This window comes from Pleurodeles waltl, chromosome 1_2 (genome assembly GCF_031143425.1).
Source record: "Pleurodeles waltl isolate 20211129_DDA chromosome 1_2, aPleWal1.hap1.20221129, whole genome shotgun sequence".
NCBI lineage: Eukaryota > Metazoa > Chordata > Amphibia > Caudata > Salamandridae > Pleurodeles > Pleurodeles waltl.
The window spans coordinates 116,552,925-116,574,070 of NC_090437.1; the positions used below are offsets into that span (position 1 = coordinate 116,552,925).

At 43.9% G+C, this 21,146-nt stretch overlaps 1 protein-coding gene across 1 annotated transcript in view; it reads right to left on the reverse strand.

Moving 5' to 3' along the window:
- Positions 1–21,146, reverse strand: part of FRAS1 (Fraser extracellular matrix complex subunit 1) — a 1,443,020-nt gene that overhangs the window by 117,130 nt on the left and 1,304,744 nt on the right. Inside the window, exon 21 of the mRNA XM_069205798.1 lies at positions 18,829–19,034. Coding sequence (XP_069061899.1) covers positions 18,829–19,034 — 206 coding nt within the window. The remainder of the gene's footprint in view (positions 1–18,828; positions 19,035–21,146) is intronic.

Consider the following 21,146-nt stretch of genomic DNA (forward strand, 5'->3'; position numbering starts at 1 on the left):
CCCCCCAATGCCATTTTGGCATTGCGGGGACAATTCCATGATCCCTCGGGTCTCTGGCATAGTACCCGGGTACTGCCAAACTGCCTTTCCGGGGTCTCCACTGCAGCTGCTGCCAACCCCTCAGACAGGTTTCTGCCCTCCTGGGGTCCAGGCTGCCCTGGCCCAGGAAGGCAGAACAAAGGACTTTTTCTGATAGAAATAGGTGTGAAGGCTGGGGAGGAGTAGCCTCCCCCAGCCTCTGGAAATGCTTTGATGGGCACAGATGGTGCCCATCTCTGCATAAGCTAGTCCACACCGGTTCAGGGATCCCTCCAGCCCTGCTCTGGCGCGAAACTGGACAAAGGAAAGGGGAGTGACCACTCCCCTGACCTGCACCTCCCAGGGGAGGTACCCAGAGCTCCTCCAGTGCGTCCCAGACCTCTGCCATCTTGGAAACAGAGGTGCCTGTGGCACACTGGACTGCTCTGAGTGGCCAGTGCCAGCAGGTGATGTCAGAGGCTTCTTCTGATAGGCTCTTACCTCTCTTGGTAGCCAATCCTCCTTTTCTGGCTATTTAGGGTCTCTGCTTTGGGGATCTCACCAGATAACGAATGCAAGAGCTCACCAGAGTTCCTCTGCATCTCCCTCTTAACCTTGTACCAAAGGATTGACCACTGATTGCTCAGGACGCCTGCAAAACCGCAACAAAGTAGCAAGACTACTACTAGCAACCTTGTATTGCTTCATCCTGCTGGCTTTCTCGACTGTTTCCAGGTGGTGCATGCTCTGGGGGTAGCCTACCTCCTCTCTGCACCAGGAGCTCTGAAGAAATCTCCTGTGGGTCGACGGAATCTTCCCCCTGCAACCGCAGGCACCAAAAGACTGCATCACAACTCCCCTGGGTCCCCAATCAGCACGACGAGCGTGGTCCCTGGAACTCAGCAACTCTATCCAAGTGACTCCCACAGTCCAGTGACTCTTCAGTCCAAGTTTGGTGGAGGTAAGTCCTTGCCTCCCCACGCTAGACTGCATTGCTGGGTACCACGTGATTTGCAGCTGATCCGGCTCCTGTGCACTCTTCCAGGATTTCCTTTGTGCACAGCCAAGCCTGGGTCCCCGACACTCTAACCTGCAGTGCACAGCCTTCTGAGTTGTCCTCCGGCATCGTGGGACACCCTTTTGTGACTTCGCATGGACTTCGGTTCACTCTTCTTCCAAGTGCCTGTTCAGGTACTTCTGCAGTTACTGCCTGCTTCTGTGAGGGCTCCCTGACTTGCTGGGCGCCCCCTCTGTCTCCTCCTCCAAGTGGCGACATCATGGTCCCTCCTGGGCCACAGCAGCACCCAAAAACCTCTACCGCGACAATTGCAGCTAGCAAGGCTTGTTGGCGGTCTTTCTGCATGGGAACACCTCTGCAAGCGTCATTGCGACGTGGGACATCCATCCTCCAAAGGAGAAGTTCCTAACTCTCTTCGTTCTTGCAGAACTCCGAGCTTCGTCCAACAGGTGGCAGCTTCCTTGCTCCCTCAGCTGGCATTTCCTGGGCTCCTGCCCACTCTCGACACTGTTGCGACTATTGGACTTGGTCCCCTTGTCTTACAGGTACTCAGGTCCGTATATCCACTGTTGTTGCATTGCTGGTGTTTGTTCTTCCTGCAGAAACCCCCTTATCACGACTTCTGTGCTCTCTGGGGGTAGTAGGTGCACTTTACACCTACCTTTCAGGGTCTTGGGGTGGGCTATTTTTCTAACTCTCACTGTTTTCTTACAGTCCCAGCGACCCTCTACAAGCTCACATAGGTTTTGGGTCCAATCGTGGTTCGCATTCCACTTTTGGAGTATATGGTTTGTGTTGCCCCTTTACCTATGTGCTCCTATTGCAATCTATTGTAGTTTTACACTGCTTGCATTACTTTTCTTGCTATTACCTGCATAAATTTGGTTTGTGTACATATATCTTGTGAATTTAACTTATCCTCATACTGAGGGTACTCACAGATACTTTTGGCATATTGTCATAAAAATAAAGTACCTTTATTTTTAGTAATTCTGTGTATTGTGTTTTCTTATGATATTGTGCATATGACACCAGTGGTATAGTAGGAGCTTTACATGTCTCCTAGTTCAGCCTAAGCTGCTTTGCCATAGCTACCTTCTATCAGCCTAAGCTGCTAGAAACACCTCTTCTACACTAATAAGGGATAACTGGACCTGGCACAAGGTGTAAGTACCTCTGGTACCCACTACAAGCCAGGCCAGTCTCCTACAAGGTGGTACTGGGAGGTGACTTTAATATACCACTGGACTCTCAACTCAGTCGCTCTTTCCATTCTGTCACCCCAGACAGAATGACCCTCGCAGACTCACAGCTTTACCCCAGGGGATCCTAGACCTGGCCCTTACAGATGCCTGCCGACATCACCTCCAGAAGCGTGACTATACGTTTTACTCCAACGTCCATAAAACTTAATCCTAAATTGATTACTTTTTAGGTCATCAGACCCTACTCCCTAGACATCTCAACACTAAAACAGATGTCTGGGTCCTCTCTGACCATGCCCTGGTCTGGTTGATGTTAAACCCGGTTGTTCCACGGCGATCATTTCCTAGGCTGTGTGTCAACAATGAAGTCGTGCTTCGAGCCCTGGCTCTCGGTGACCACATCAAAGATGTTATTGAACCTTATGGAATGCTACAAAAGTAGTCCTTCTCTGGAGAAACTTATTTTGCATACAACAACAGTTGAGAGAGCGGCTAAACTCCTAAAACATGAATTAGAAACACAGCTACAACAGGTGGAAGCTCCCACAGAACTCAGAAGGACTTGCGCTTACTAGGGGGCGCAAACTAACATATTTTGATGAAAGAAGCAGCTAAGAAGTTGATACAACAATCAAAACTCCTACGAAAAGTGAGATGAGGCAGACAGGCTCTTGTCTCACAAACTGCGTGTCCACTCCACTTGAAATCACATCAGGGAGATTGCAGACGATAGAGGACAGGAAACAGCTGATATAATTGGAGCTTTCCATTGCTACTATTCCATTCTGTACCGGGCCCAACATCTCAATACCCAACATCAGCAATCAGTAATTTCCCCACATGAAAGTACCAGGCCCAGATGGGTACTCGGACACTTTTTGTAAAGCTTAAGCCACCCTCTTAATCAAACCCTTGGTAAAGGTGCTCAATTTCTTTTTGGTTTTCGAAGTAGTTACTGATACGATGTTGGAATACCATAATACACTTCTCCTAAAACTGGATAAACCAGCGACACAATTCTCCTACTATATGCCAATAGCGCTGTTAAAGTGGAATATGTAAGTGTTCGCTTCATTCCTTGTGGCCTATCTACACCACATCTGGCCTTCTATTATCGCATCAACTCAATCTGGCTTCATGTGCGATCGACAGGCAAACGATAATACACGACTAGCTGCAGCTCTTTTAAAGGGAACCTGAACGGCGACAGCAACCAAAGCCTCTCCTCTCCCTCGATGCCGAAAAGGTGTTTGACAGGGTCAACTAGGTGTGTCTTTTTAAGATCCTTGTTAAAATCCACTTAGGGCCCAGGATGAAAGCTTTTATCCATGCACATTTTTGGAAGCCTACTGCCAAACTCAAAAATCAATGCCTTCTTTTTCCCACCAATTATGCTTATCTGGAGCACACAGAAGAGATGTCCTTTATCCCCCCTGGTCTTCGCCCTGATGATGGAGCCCTTAGGGGCCAAGATTCAATCCAACCTTAAAATCCATGGTATGCTCATAGATGGCAGAGAGCACAAGTTGTCTCTTTTTGTCGACGACATACTATGCTTCATTACCGACCCAGATACCATCATCTTGGCACTTATGAGGGAGTTAGGTTCCTTCTCTCAAGCGTCGGGTTTCAAAATCAATTTTACGAAATGGCAGTTCATGGGAGTGGCAGACCCCCTGAACATCATTAGGGACCCCGTTCAGAGAGGCAGCTTCCAGTGGGAGACATCAGCTATCACCTATTTGAAGATTCAACTTCCACCACCCACTAGTGAGATATTACCTGCTGGCGACTAGCAGTGGGTAGTTATCATTAGGCTCTTGTTTCTATAGAAAAAGCATGTGCAGCGGACAGAGATGAAATGCTTCAGCAACCACGGAGCTGCTGCATAAAGCAGCTCCTTGGTTTGCTGAAGCAATGGGAACACAGGGGACTCCTTGAGTCTTCCCCTGCGGTCCCAGATAGCCCGTAAAGGGTTTGTTTTGAAATATAATAAAAAACATGGTTGCAGCTAGCCATTTAAGGAGAAAAAAAGGGCTAATGATAAAAAAAACATGGTAGCTCAGGAAGAAAGTCAAGGACTTTCACACTGAGCACTGAGGGTTTGAGTCCAGCTGGACATGTTTCCCTAGCTTTTTTTTTTTTTAATTACAAATGTTTAAATTAATGGTGGCTTTTTTTTTTAAAATAAAAAATACATTTTCACTTTTAAATTAAACAAAAATATGTCATTCAAAGTATATCATACATCAAAGCCTAAAAAAGTCTGTCTCCCTCTCACTCTCTCTTTCAGCCACTCGTACACCAACTGAGACACCTGTGCACCCACTTGCAAACCCACTGAGACCCTCTGGCATCAACTCACAGCCCCACGGACACCCTTACGCTCCCAATGACACACTTATGCACCCACTCACAGACCTACACACACACTGACGCACCCACTAAAATACTGATGTACGAACTCTCACACCCAGACAATCTGACAGTCTCTCTCACCCCCAGATACACCCTATCATATTCTCACACCCAGAGAGGCCGCGGCCAATTCCTGCTGCGCACAGCCAAAGGCCCGTGCACAGAATTGGGTTGGATGGTTAGGGGGTTTTGGCCGCATGATCTGGCTGCAGACCAGGTCTTGCGGGCAACCTCGCCTGCGCACGGGTAAAGGTCGTGCAGGGTGCAAGGTTGGGTGCTTATAGGGGGTTGGGGAGGCCAGGCACTGTGGCCAACCACCGCCACGCATGGCCAAAGGCCGTGCGAGGCTGTAGTTGGATTAACGTATAGTAATGTAAATTACTATACATTAAAACAACCATCGAAATTCACTGAAAAAAAAAAAAAGGTTACAGGGACGTTCTAGTTAGGCTCACATTTTAAACCATAGAAATTCACTAGTTATAGTTAGAGTTACCTCAAGTAACTATAACTCGTGCCCTAAAATAAATATAACTCACACTTTGGCAATGTACTGCTGATTACCCCAAAAATTTGACCAAAAAAAACTGTGCATGGTGGGGGCGCATGTTACAGTCACCTTTGGGCATGAGTCATAGTTACTTGAGCTTACTATAACTGGTCTATATATATCTATAGATATATATATATATATATATATATATATATACACATACATACATACATACACACACACACGCACTTTTCACCAAATGGTCCCCTCTAGGTGTGCTCGAACGCCGGTGCCCGCGTCCGAGAAGGACCAAATTCCCTGTATTCATTCTCCAACTAAACGACTCAAGGTCATACGCAGCACTCACAAGGATACTTGGATATTCTTTTAAATTATGTTATGAATCAATTACATCCAACACCAATGCATTTCAACCCACAAGGTCTTGATCACGGTGAGTGATCCATTTCTTTCAATTTATACTATTCTCCCACCACCTGCCCTTATGTGGCATTCTAGGATATGTAGCATTACATTTTATATCAAACAAATAATAAAACACCAAAGTAGTGTATAAAATACATACCAAAAAAACATAATATAACATGAAAGCATGAACTTCACATACCTATTTTGTCAATTTAGTCGACCACTTACCTTATATTTCTTGAAATAAAAAAACATTTTTGTCTGTTTCAGGACTGCTACTTTTGAATATTTTACCTTAATTAATATTATAAGGCAACATTTGCAACAAGGGTCTAGTACCCGTATGTGTTGAACAATGCAGGCATATCTCAAAATAATTCCTGATATTTAACCCAGCCATCAATTTGCCATAAAGGACATCTTATTTCTATGTATTTTGCTGTCAAAATCCTATGCCCTTTCCTATGGATGACAATACAGCTCCTCATCGCCATTAATCCCATATAGGGTCTTCGTTTTTAATCTGATATATCTAGATTCCAAACGTCTAAGTTGGTGAACTCTATCTTCCCCTCTCTCATGTTTCTTAACTGTTGCAACCCCAAAATATCTCATATGCAACCAATTGGCCCAATTATGGTTCTTCAAATGTTTATTCATGGCATAATTAGTATCATCATTCTGGACTGCCCTAATATGTTCAAGTATTCGTTTTTTTAACAGACAGATGGTGCTCCCCACATATTTTAACCCATAGAGGCTCTCCATTACATATACTACAAATGTAGTCTCATGTTATTCTGTCCAAAATGGGAATTTCTCTCCCCCGAAAGTCTATGATCTTATTTTTGTTGCAACCAATCTTACATACCCTGCATTTGTTGCAACAGATAAAGCCTTTGTTAGAGTTTGTCAACCAATTTGATTCTATCGGTAATTTAAAATGACTCTTTACCAAGAAATCCTTTAAAGATGGTACTTTTCTATAGGTTACATTTGGTCGGATTCCAATTTCTGGTCCAAAATCCAGATCTCTCTAAATCAAATGCCAACAAAGGCTTTATCTATTGGGGGAGATAGAGTTCAAAAACGTAGACGTTTGGAATCAAGCTATATCATTAGATTAAAAACGAAGACCTCATATGGAATAAATGGCGATGAAGAGCTGTATTTTCATCTATAGAAAAAGGCATAGGATTTGGACAGAATAACATGGTAGCTAGGGTACTTGGAGCCGAACATTGGGCCAAGATGGCAACGATGTTTCAGACCGAGGTGCCTGAGGTCAAAGCCGAAGCCGTTGATTTTTTGGCCTTGGCTATTTTCGGAGCTGAACCAGAGGGCAGGGCTGCCAAAACAGTTTTTCAGGTCCGACCATTGCCTGGTGGCAGTGCGGTGACCTCACAAGGGGATTTTTTTAATAGTCTTAGAGTGGGGAGGAGGACCAAGGTACTCACAGGTTGCGTGAATGTTACTTTACGGCTTTTGATATCCAACTACAAGTCAGAGTCCTGGATTGAAAAAGCCTCCTCTTGTTCCGGCTCCTCCTGGGTGTCGTCTGCCAGAAAGACGTCCGGAGTGTCATCTGGAGTCTTGTGTTCCATCTCCACCCAACGAGCTCTTTAGTTACAAATGGTCTTCTTCAACCGGAAGGATTTGCAGGTGTCACAGGAAGATTCCTGGTGGTCGAGTAATAGGCACAAGTTACACTAGATGTTGGTTGTTGTGGGGAAATTTTGAATGGCACAAAGGACAGAAACAAAACAGAGTCCGTTCTATCAGCTCAGTATACTGTTCGGTGTTGCATGGTGAGGCAGGCCCGAAATGGTCAAGTGCGCCCTGGAGGGCATGCGATTGGTGCCCGGACCGAAGAGTGGACGCTAACGCGAAGATGGAAATATGCAATTGAGAAACAATACCATTGATTAAGAGAAGACAGAAAGAAAGATTCCGAACCTGAACAAGTCTTAAGACAGAGTGAAGACATTATTCCAAACCTGACGGCGGAGAGAAAACAATCTAACAAAGAAGTCGATGCCCATGCACAGTATCACCGAGAAGGAGGAGTCACTCGATCCCATGACTCGGAAAATGCTTATTCGAAGAAAAACAACTTGCAACACTCCAGATCCAACACTAGATGGCAGTAGTATGCAGAGCATGTGTATCTACAGCCACACATGCCATTGAACATGTATATCTATATTACTTACCCAGTGTACTTCTGTTTGTGGCATGTTCTGCTGCAGATTCACATGCAGTGCATATGGATTCCAACATCTAGTGTTGGGCTCGGAGTGTTACAAGTTGGTTTTCTTCAAAGAAGCCTTTTAGAGTCACGGGATCGAGTGACGACTCCTCTCCGGTTCCATTGCGCATGGGCATTGACTCCATTGTTAGACTGTTTTACCGAAGAGGGTAAAGGAAGGCGTGATAGAGTATATAGGTATAAAGTAAGAGATGTCCATGCAAATGTAAATGTATATACAAATGTGTTAACTTAAATAACTACAGGCTTCCGGGGAGGACTACGTCTACACAGTAGTGTTTAGTGAATGTATAGGGTGTGGACCATGTAGCTGCTTTACATATTTCAGCCATTGGTATGTCCCCTAAAAAAGCCATTGTTGCACCTTTCATTCGTGTAGAATGTGCTTTGGGAGTAATTAAAAGCTGTCTTTTTGCTTTGATATAGCATGTTTGGATGCACTTTACAGTCCATCTTGCTAAACCTTGTTTTGATATAGGATTGCCTGTATGTGGTTGTTGGAAAGCTACAAAGAGTTGTTTAGTCTTTCTAAATGGTTTAGTTCTGTCTACATAGTACATTAAAGCTCTTTAGATGTCCAATGTATGTAGAGCTCTTTCTGCCACAGAATCTGGCTGTGGAAAGAAGACTGTCAGTTCCACTGTTTGATTATTAGGAAATAGTGATACAGCTTTTGGTAGAAACTTTGGATATTTTCTTAGTACAACTTTATGTTTGTGTACTTGGAAGAAAGGTTCCTCAAGAGTAAAGGCTTGGATTTCACTTACTCTTCTTAAAGAAGTAATTGCCACTAGGAACGCAACTTTCCATGTTAGAAATTGAATTTGACACAAGGGCATTGGCTCAAATGGTGGACCCATAAGTCATGTAAGCACAACATTTAGATTCCAAGATGGAACTGGTGGTGTTCGGGGTGGAATGATGCATTTTAAGCCTTCCATGAAAGCTTTAATGACAGGAACTCTAAACAAAAAGCTATGTTGTATATTCTGTAAATATGCAGAAATTGCAGTAAGATGTATTTTTATTGAAGAAAATGCTAAATTTGATTTTTGTAAATGAAGTAAATAGCATACAATATCTTGTATTGATGCTGTAAGAGGGTCTATATTTTTAGATTGACAGTAATATACAAATATTTTCCATTTGTTTGCATAGCACTGTCTAGTAGTGGGTTTTCTTGCTTCTTTAATAACGTTCATGCATTCTGATGAGTTGTAAATATCCAAACTCTATGACCTCAGGAGCCAAACTGCTAGATTGAGAGCTTTTGGGATTTGGATGTCTGATTTGACCTCTGTTTTGTGTCAACAGATATTGTCTGCATGGGAGTTTGGAGTGTGGTACTACAGATAGATCTAGTAATGTTGTGTATCACGGCTGACGTGCCCATGTTGGTGCTATGAGTATCATGTTGAGTGAAGTTTGATGCAACTTGTTGACTAGAAACGGAAGGAGTGGGAGAGGGGGAAAAGCGTACGTAAATATCCCTGACCAATTGATGCATAGAGCATTGCCCTTGAATAGGCGATGTGGGTGTCTGGATGCAAAGTTTTGGCATTTTGTGTTTTCGCTTGTTGGGAACAGGTCTATGTTTGGTGTGCCCCACTTCTGAAAGTACTTTTGAAGTACAGGATGAATCTCCCATTTGTGAGTTTGTTGGTGATTTCTGCTGAGGATATCTGCCAACTGATTTTCTATCCCTGGGATGTACTGTGCTAATAAATTAATTTGGTTGTGGATTGCCCATTTCCAAATGTGTCCCTCCCTGTTTGTTGAGATAATACATGGTTGTCATGTTGTCTGTTTTGATAAGAACATTGTTCTGTGTGAGAAAAAGGAACAGATTTGAGGGCTAGAAAGACAGCTAATAATTCCAAGTGGTTTATGTGTAGCCGTTTCTGTTTGACATCCCATTGTCCTTGAATGTTGTGATTGTTTAGGTGAGCTCCCCAACCAATCATTGATGCATCTGTTGTAATTATGAACTGAGGCACAGGGTCTTGAAACAACCGCCCCTTGATTAGATTGGTAGAATTCCACCACTGAAGGGACATATATGTTTGGCGATCTATCAACACTAGATCTTGGAGTTGACCGTGTGCCTGTGACCATTGTTGTGTAAGGCACTGTTGTAAGGGCCGCATGTTTCATCTTGCGTGTGGAACAACTGCAATGCAGGATGCCATCATTCGTAGAATTTACATGACAAATCTTACAGTGTATTGTTGATTTGGTTGTCTTTGTGGAATTAGATTTTGGAAAGCTTGTATCCTTTATGTGTTTGAATCCGCTAGAGCTTGTTGAGTATTTAGTATCGCACCTAAATACGGTTGTAGTTGTGCTGGTTGAAGGTGTGATTTGTGGTAGTTTATTGAGAAACCTAGTGTAAGGTTTGTATTACATAACGTATATGATTTTGGCATTCTGTACGACTGCTTGATTTTATTAGCTAATCTTCTAGATATGGAAAGACATTAATATGTTGTCTTCCTAGGTAAGCTGCCACTACTGCCAAGCACTTTGTGAATACCCTTGGCGCTGTTATTCCAAAGGGTAAAACTTTGAACTGGTAGTGTTTTCCTTGAATGACAAACCTGAGGTATTTTCTGTGGGCAGGATGGATGGGTATGTGGAAATACGCATCCCTGAGGTCTAAAGCTGTCATAAAATCTTGTTTTTGTAGCAGTGGGATAACATCCTGTAAAGTTACCATGTGAAAATGTTTTGACAGGATGTAACAATTGAGGGGCCTGAGGTCTAATATTGGCCTGAGGGTGCCCTATTTTGGGGGAATTAGAAAGTATAGTGAATAAACCCCTGTTCCCATCTGAGACTGTGGAACTAACTCTATTGCTTGTTTGAGTAGTAGATATAGGACCTCTTCTTGTAACAGAATTGTGTGTTCTGTTGTTAGTTTGTGAAACCTTGGTGGAATATTTGGAGGAGTGTTTATCAGTTCTAGGCAATAACAATTGCGGATAATTGATAGCACCCAGTTGTCTGTGGTGATATTTTGCAAATGTGTGTGGAACTGCTATAGTCTTCCCCCCACAGAAGAGGTGTGGAGTGGAAGGGAGTGAGGGAAGTCACTGTTTTGGGTGTGTTGCAGGCTGCTTAGAGGTCTGCAATTGTCCTCTATTTCTAGAGTATTGTCCTCTATATGTGCCTCTAAATCCACCTTGTTGATACTGTGTTTGGTAGGGTGGTTTTGTTTGGGAGGTTGATTCCTCTGACAGCTGCGGTCTGAAACCACCTCGAAATCGAGTTTTATTAAATGACCCTCTATGTGGTGTAGAATAGAGTGCACCAATTGCCTTAGCTGTGTCGGAGTCTTTTCGTAGCTTTTCTATCGATGTGTCTACTTCTGGCCCAAAAAGATGTTTTTTATTGAAGGGCATGTTTAACACAGCCTGTTGTATTTCTGGCTTGAATCCAGAAGATCGTAGCCATGCATGTCTACGAATAGCGACTGCTGTGTTGACACTCCTGGCAGCGGTATCTGCCTGCATCTAGGGCAGATCTTATTTGGTTATTTGTAATAGCTTGCCCTTTTTCCACTACCTGTTGAGCACTTTTTTGTGTTCTTTGGGGAGATGCTGTATTATATCTTGCATCTTGTCCCAATGGGCTCTATCATAACGAGCTAGTAGTGCTTGTGAATTTGCTATTCTCCATTGGTCTGCTGCTTGGGAAGCAACCCTTTCCCCCGCAGCATCAAATGTTCTGCTTTCCTTATCAGGAAGGGGTGCATCTCCTGAGGACTGACTATTTGCTCTCTTCCTGGCAACATTAACCACAAGTGAATCAGGTGGTACCTGATGGGTGATATATTCAGGGTCAGAAGGTGCAGGTTTGTACTTTTTTTCTATCCTAGGTGTTATATTGCATGCTTTCACCGGCTTGTAAAAATTTGATCTGCATCTTTTACCATGCCTGGGAGCATTGAGAGGCATTGGTATCTAGAATGAGTTGAGGATAATGTGTTGAATAAAAAATCCTCTAGTGGTTCTGTATGCACTGCAACCCCTTGATAGGCTGCAGCTCCAGCTATGACCTGGTTATATACAGTAGTATCTTCAGGTGGTAATGGTTTAGAGGGGTAGGTGCTTGGGATGGGATCAGGGTCGTAAAGATCCCATGGATCAACAGAGTTCTGTTGCGAGTCATAGGAATGAGTTGGAGAATGCATTGGTGTAGGGCTGGTGTGAGGAGAGGTGTGGAGGAGGAGAACGAGGAGAAGACTGAGGAGGTGCTGGCTTCTCTTTTGGCACTTTAGCTGGCGGCTGCATAGTGTCCAATTCCTCCTGAAATGCGAGCTTCCTCTGTTTTTAAAGGAGGTGCTGTGATAATTCTCCGTGTTTCTTTATGGATGTGGATCCTGGACTGCCTCTCATCCATAATTTGAAGTATTTCCTCGACCTCTGACTCCTCCTCAGAGGTTTTGTGGCTTTCTTTAAGTCTTTTAGAAATTCCATGCTCCTCTGTATATGCCGTTTTTTTCGGCTCCGAAATGTGTTTTTCCGGGATCGAAAATTATGAGGAAGGTCTCAGCTCCGAAACAGGTTTTCTTATTTTAGACTCCGAAATTGGCAGTTTACTGGAGTCTGAAATGGAGCTTTTTGTTGACTCCAAGGTTTTTGGAGAGGTGGCCTTTTTCGGTGCCGAACTGGAGGGTCGGTCACTGACAGTCTTTTTTTTTGGACCGAGCCATGGCCTTCCGGCAGTGGCGTACCAAAGGCCTTCTGTTTTTTCTTATGCAAGGGTGCAGGGGCAGACGTACTCACATGCTGGCCGGCTGTGAAAGGTCTGTCTTCCTCAGATTCTTGCTCTGACTCCGAATCTCGGACTGAGACCGCCGCTGCCTGCAATAGTTCTTCTTCTATGTCAATGTTCTCCACTCTTCTACGCCATTTCGAGCCTTCTTGCTCTTCTGTCTCTTAGAGTCTTTTTCGATCCGAAGGATCGACAAGTCTCGCAGTTTTCCTCCCATTGGTCTGGAGAAAGGCAGAGGTTGCAAACCAGATGCTGGTCTGTGTATGGGTACTTGGCATGGCACCGGGGGCAGAATCGGAACGGAGTCCGATCCATGAGGCTCTCCACGCGGTCGGCCCGAATAGGCCTGAGTTGGGTGCACGCACCCCAAAGGGCGAGCAAAGTTGTTTCCCAACGGTACTGCTGTGTCTATGGAAGATTATTAACACGATCAATACAATACCGACGAAAAGAAAGTTTTACAAAGTTTTCCGAATCAAAATCTCGGAGCGAGAGGAAACACGTCCGAACCCGACTGCGGAAAGAAAACAATCTCACAATGGAGTTGATGCCCATGCGCAATGGAACCAAAGAGGAGTCACTTGATCTGGTAACTCTAAAAGACGCTAAAAGACTTCTTTGAAGAAAAACAACTTGTAACACTCCGAGCCCAACACTAGATGTCGGAATCCATATGCACAGCATGTGTATCTGCAGCTACACATGCCATTGAACATTATATATATATATATATATATATACACACACACACACACACATATATATATATACACACACACACACACACACACACACACAATTTCCCTCCTCATCTTGCTTCCCTTTTCAAGAACCTCAATCGTTGGGGCAAGCTAGAGGTCTCCTGGCTAGGCAGGCTTAATAGCCTGAAAATTAACTTTAAGCCCACCTCCTGTATGTTCTACAGAGCCTCCGTCTAGACCAAAGCGACTCGCCTACAAATCTGCACCAAAATGATTGACTTACTGTAAGAGTAGCAAAAGCATCACTGTGTAGACCTGTGGCAGTGGGAGGCTGGGATTTCCCGGACGTCCTGACATATTTTAGCTGCACAACTACGCCTCTCCCTCAATTAGAACTATGACTCCAGACGGTAAACCTTGGGTTCAGGCGGAACAGGCTTTCTCCCCATCCGTTTTGTTGGGGCTTTTATAGATTCCAGTGTTGGCTTGGATAGAAGCCACTCAAATGCTACTATTGACATCTATACTTCTGGCATACTGGAGGGTGGCATGGCAGTGCCAGACATTCTTGACATCCCGTCCTGCTTATTTCCATGACACAGAACCCTGACTTTAACCCAGGCAGGGTCAATCCTGGCTCCTTTAATTGGGTGCACAGCCATTCTCCTCCTTCACAAGACTGATGACAATGGGGACTTGCCGTCACGGAAGGTTTGGTTGCTAAATTTGCGTTGACCCGACGGGACACCTATAGGTGTAGTCAGACACTCCATTGGGCAGGAAGTCCCTCGTCACGCTTAGCTCTTCAGTGCAATGATGCACCCTTAAACCCACTCTACATATCATTTTCCTCAAACGCAGGCCATTAACAAATTAGCTATGCCATAAGGAGGCGGACGTGGCACTCCTTCTGGAGACACACATCTGAGCCGATACCAAATACCTTAATTCTTACTGGTACTCTAAAGCAATTCCACACATCTTACATTTGCAAATCCCAGGGAGTGCCTATCCTCCTCTGTCGAGACCTCTTCTTCAAATTAGATGGCACTTACAACAATTGGGAGGGACGACAGAGGTGCGTGGCATGTTTGGTTCCACCCACCTGACTATAGCCCCGATATATAGTCCCAACGGGGACCATGGAATCCCTCTACCTCAATAACACCCACGGAAGAGGCATACTGTGGTTCTACCAACATATTCTGCACCTATCTCCCACAAAACATGCCTACGTACATCAATGGGAGAGGAAATTGAACACCACGATTTCCAAGAATACATGGTGTGCCATATGGCAGAGAGCTGCCAAATCCTCGATATGTATTCGCTATAAAGAGAACACCTAAAAAAATACTAACACATTGGTACCTCACACCATTTAGGTTTACAAACATGTTTGGTGGCCTTGATTTGTGTTGGAAGGGGTGTGGCCAAAGAGGCACATTTCTGCATACTTGGTGATTCCGTGTAGTGATCTACACATTCTGAAAGGAAGTTCTTTGCATGATATAAGCCATTACAAATGTTTTGCTACTGCTTGACCAGCTCATGATCCTCCTAGGAAACAATGGGGTGGAAAGACTTTCTCAAGACAACTCCACAAGGGTGCTTGCTTTTGCACGTATTATTAGCAGCACGAATATGTGTGGCCCAGATGTGGACACAGACACAACCCTCTTCCTTGAACATATGGTGGGGGAAGATCTGGTCCCTTTACACCATGGGAAAACCAACACCAATTGTTTGTGATTGAGTACCTACATTTTATATCACATGGTGCCCTTTCAATACTTACGTATGGCATCTACAACGGGTGGTGGGGGGAGGACCACATGATGATATCCAAGACTCTGAGGACATCTGAAATCCGTAGCACGCCCTCATCAGACACTGAGGGTAGCTCATCCAGAATAAAACACCTAATTTGATGAATATAGGCTCACTGGGGTCATTAGGAGGGATCTGGAGGTTGTCATATGTACTCATTGAATGAGGTTATATTGAGAATGTAATAATTGCTTTTGACATGAGTATATGCATTGGGTCTCCCATAGTGTCTCATGATAATTCCTTCAAAGTGCACTATAAAATTGTTAAAAAAGAGGAGGCTAGATGAGTAGGCAAACTACAGCGAGAAGATGCAACAGTAACTACAACAGATTGAAAGATAGCATAAACATTTGTGAAATACTACCAGAAACTACATAAAGTGAGACTAACAAGTAGCAAAGAAGGCATCAATGCTTTCCTGGGCAAGCTAGCTGTTACGTCCTTAGGGGAGGATAGTAGAAAGTTTTAAGACCAAGAACTTTCTTTATCAGAGATTTTTGAGGTCATATAGAAAGTGTACACTAGTAAGACCGCAGGATCCAATGGAATCCTGTTACAACTGTACAACCAGCTGTTGCCACCGTTGGACCCACATCCTTTGAATATGTGCAATGAGGCAGCGGAGACAAGCAAACTGGCATCCGATCTGTGACATGTTATTTCTAACAGTAATACTTAAAAAGGGCAAGTCTATGAATGTCTGTATCATAGTGGCCCAGTTGACTTTTGAACTCTGAAGTGAAAGTGCTAGTGAAAGCACTGCCAATGCCATTGTTGAAAGTTATAGGCACACCTGTACATAGGGACCAAACAGAGTTCATGCTGAGTAGGGGGACACGGCTAATTCTTAAAAGGCTACACACCTGGCTAGAAAATGAGAAGAGGAGACAGGAACCATCTGCAATTACAGCGCTGGATGTCAAAAAGGCATTTGACTCCCTTAATCAGATGTACATATTTCAGTTTTTTTTTTTTTTTTTTTTTTAGAGGTTTGGGGTTGGGCACGATCTTTTGCAAATGGATGTTCCTCCTCCATCAATCACCCACAGTGCCGGTGAAAATCAGAGTGCTCCCAGACATTTTAGCTGGGGCATAATATTAGCCTAGGGTGTCCATTGTTACTTCTGCTTTCTGTCTTATGCCTGGAACTATTGGCATGCTTGGTCAGTGTGAAGGCTAACGTGCGCTTACCAGAGGCAACTAGCCACCCGGAAAGATCTTGCTATATGCAGACAATATCTTGCTTTAGTTATCTGACCCTAGATCATAAATGCCAGCAATTTTATGATTTTTAGGGGATTCAAACAATATGCAGGATACAAGAATAATTGGGACAAATTGATTATGCACAAAATTGCCAATTGGGATAGGGTAAAAGATGTGGTTCATAATTTTAGGGTGTCAGGGGATGGCCACATGTATCTGGGAATTGAGATCACCTAGCAGGGCAATATTCCTGAAAAAGGAACCTAGATATTATATTCTGGGAATTTCAAACAGATACAGAACAATTATGAAAACTTTTGCTCTTTTCCTTTGGTGTTTTTGTGCCTTTTTTGACAAGATTTCTTGACAGCTTGCTCTGTCAGGAGACTTACCGAAGAAGCAGAGAACTGCTTTGCCATACACCTCTGGGCCTTAACAAAACAATTTGCATTCCCGCTCTCTGATGGCCTACGGGTACATCAAAGAATAGGAGTCACAGGCTGAGGGGTAGTGTTCATATCCTAGACACCACACACAGATGTCAGGTGCGCACACAAGAACATTTTACAGCATCTGTGAACAGGTGTATACCCGGAAAGGCGGAGACACTGGGTTCAACTGCTGTCGATCTGAGGAAACTAAAGTTATAGAGGGATGTTTAAATTAATCCCAGTTCATTGCTCACTATTCCATTTAAGACTAGGAATTATTCATGTATAAATAATCTTTGGTTCTGCGCCAACAGTAACCGTCCAGTCTAAAATTGCAGGCTAAGTGCCCACTTAACAGGAACACACACAAACCCAAACCGATTTTGGGCAATTTGGGGCTTGTCAGTAGGGTGCATTTTGAGTCCTTAGGCCAATGAGCACATGAACCATATCTGGGCTTACCCGTCACACTTAAGGCATTGCATTGAGGAAATCAAAGAAATTGATGGCTAGACTTCTTAAATAAATCTCAGTCAATGGTAATTACTGAGGGCTGTATCCCAGAGCATCGTTTTCTTGCTCACCATGCTACGTCAGGCAGGAACCAGACAAATGCTATCAGCATTTGTCATTTACAGTAGAACAGTCAAGACTAACTGCCATATCAGGTTGCCTCTGAATGGAAATATATGAAACCCCAAACTGAACCAGTTCCAAACTCTACGGAAGTATGGTATATGGTAGGCAATGCCTTACCACTAAGGAGCGTGTATTCAGCACCACAACTCCTCTAGTCTATGGCTAAATGGGTTGCAGGAGGCAGCAGGATGCAAAATCTGGCAGGTAATTTGAATGATGGTATTGCTAGGTTGTACTGGCCCTACGATATCTATCGGATTTAAGGGCCTACAGATATTTGACTTAAGCAGCAAGTCAGAGTATGCACTGTGCACAATAGTGCATCTAATATAGGGACAACGGAGCAGGATCTCTTAAAGGTTCCTGTGCAGTGCACAAACAAAAATTACAGGTACACTAAAAGCTGAACTAGGCAGAATACAACAATAATGGCTAATTTCTAAGTGGGAGGTCACAATATTTTCCAGTAGTTGATTTCATGGAAGAGTCTTTCATCAATCCGAATCTTACTGAAAATGACCACTTTTGCTACTACGATAACCTGTCTGCACTGGTTACCAATAATTAAACTGTAATAGAACGACGATTCACACCTGATCTGCACTAGAGGGACAATATTTCATAAAAATGTGCATCATAATTCTTCTAACTCTGGTCACCAGACCCACTGTGCACTATACCATTTGATGAATTATTGCATGAATGAGGCAGCTACATTTGTAATTATGTTTCATCTGATCATTATCTGGTTGACTATTCTCTACTTAACTAATATGACTTAAGCAGATGATAGAAATGTACAGCGTCGGTGTTCACTTTGAACACTGTGCAGAGCCAATGTGTTTTTAAATCTTGCAGGGCAGAGAAGCCTACACTTTATACAATCCCCTACCCACTCCTTCAGGGACATCTTAATTTGTTGTAGGTCTGTGTTTCCTCTTCCTCATCTCCAAACAATCAGGAAGAGCCCACAGTCCGCCTGAGGATGGGATGCCTGCGGTCCATCTAAAAGCCCCTGTATAATGTCCCAAAAATAATTATTTAAATATGATGGGTAGTTAGCCAATTTAACCATAAATGTCCATTGAAAAACAAAATCACTACAAAATGCATTCGAGGATTCAAGACTGCTGTTGGTGCCGAACCTTTATTAGACTAGAGCAATTAAGAGACCACACACACAAAGCAATGCTGACATATGGAATCTGCTAATAAATGTGCTGATATGGTTGAGTATTAAAACTTCAGAGGCAGAGACACTTGTGGCTGTGTGACCACCCGTTTGCCATAACAACTTTCCATTACTGTTAATTATTCTCGCCACATCAGCTGACCACAAACGCATTTTTAAAATTGGGAACATTATGCTGTATCATGTCAAAAGAAACATACCAGCAGCAGAAACCTGTGCTTGAGGTGCTTGTTGGGCTGAATACAACCGTACTGTGGACCCTCGTTATAGATTGTTCCTGTAGGGTCAAAGAAAGGCACATATCCGTCTTTTCCAGTGCACAGGTACACTTTCTCCAGTTGCAGCTTGTAGGCAGAGTTCAGATTCTGGTCTGGATTCCACAGTACACGTCCATACAGGGTTTGACCTGTGGGTAGTAAGTGACAAGGTGATGAATTTTAGAAAAAAGAAGGGAATAAAAACCTTTCAATTGACATCATATTGATTGTGCAAGATCAATAAGCTCACAATTGCCAGTTGAGCTCTTTTTAAAATATATATTTCAGCTCTTTTTCTCCTGAAAGCAATGCAAGTTCCCTCAATTGTCACAACAACATGTGCCACCCATAGATGCAATGGGTCGCAGACAACTAAGTCCACCTCCCGAATTCTGGATCTGGGAGAGCCAACAACCACAATAGTTCCACAAGAAAAGAAAGAAGTTAGGCCGAGAAATAGACACAATCTCAGTGAAGAAATGGGGTGTATTGTGTGGTGTGGGTGTGTGATCTCACCACCTGATACACTTAACCCCTATAGGGCCCTTATTTTTCATTTGTCAATCCTTCAGCATAACCATATATAGTTGTGGCTCTGAGCAGCAAAGATTACAAGGGGAACAAGTACAATGCAGCTAAATAGCACCAAAGCAAACTAGAAATCGACAAGGAACCAAAGAAATCTGACACCAATTTATAAAAATAATATAGTTTTATGTATTTTTTAGGTACCACAACGAAAAAGATCAACTGAAGGGTTCAGGTGATATAGAATTTACAAGGTAAAGTAAATCAAGTTATTTAACTCAATTGCAAACAAGCATTAGCAAAGCCACCAAATTTGACACTTAGAAACGTTTTCAGCAAATAGTCTGCGCTAGCTGGAATGCAGTCACTTGGAATTATTTTAGGCAACCAACGCCATTAGGAAGCCAGACAGTGGGGGGGACCAGCAAGTTACCTCAGAAGAGTAAGCAGTCTTCAGTCAGTTCCAACACTTTTATCCTTTGCAAGGAGGGTGTAGGAAAATGGCTCCCTGTTGCAGTTACCCCCCACTTTTTGCCTAATATTGATGCTGACTTGACTGAGATGTGTGCTGGGACCCTGCCAACCAGGACCCAGCACCAGTGTTCTTTCACTTAAAATGTACCATTGTTTCCACAATTGGCACACCCATGGCACACAGATAATTCCCTTGTAAAAGGTACCAGTGGTACCAAGGGCCCTGTGACCAGGGAAGGTCCCTAAGGCCTGCAGCATATGTTGTGCCACCCTAAGAGACCTCTCACCTAACACATGCACATTGTCACTGTAGATTGTTTGTGTTGGTGGGGAGAAAAAGGCAACGTCGACATGGAATCCCCCTCAGGATGCCATGCCCACAAAATACTGCCTGTGGCATAGATAAGTCACCCCTCTAGCAGGCTTTACAGCCCTCAGGCAGGGTGCACTACACCACAGGTGAGGGCATAGCTGCATGAGCAATATGCCCCTACAGTGTCTAAGTCTATTCTTAGACATTGTAAGTACAGTGTGGCCATATTAAGTATATGGTCTGGGAGTTTGTCAAAACAAACTCCACATCTCCATAATGGCTACACTGAATACTGGGAGATTTGGTATCAAACTTCTCAGAATAATAAACCCATACAGTTGCCAGTGTTGTATTTGTTAAAACATGCACACAGAGGGCATCGTAGAGATTTCCCCCTGTATTTTACCCAATCCTTCAGTGCAGGACTGACTGGTCTGTGCCAGCCAGCTGCTGAGAGATGAGTTTCTGCCCCCGGGGTGAGAGCCTTTGTGCTCTATAAGGACAGAAACAAAGCCTGCTCTGAGTGGAGGTGCTTAACAACTCCCCTCTGCAGGAACTGTAACACCTAGCTGTGAGAGCAAAGGCTCAGGCTTCGTGTTACAAAGCCCCAGGGCACTCCAGCTATTGGAGATGCCCGCCCCCTGGACACAGCCCCCAATTTTGGCGGCAAGTCCAGAGGAGATAATGAGAAAAACAAGGAGTCACCACCTACCAGTCAGGACAGACCCTAAGGTGCCCTGAGTTGAGATGACTCCCGCCTTTAGAAATCCTCGATCTCGGTTTTGGAGGATTCGCCCAAAAGGATTAGGGATGTGCCCCCCTCCCCACAGGGAGAAGGCACAAAGAGGGTGTAGCCACCCTCCAGGACACCTCCCAGACCTAAACACACCCCTAAATCTAGTATTTAGGGGCACCCCAGAAACCAGGAAATCAGATTCCTGCAACC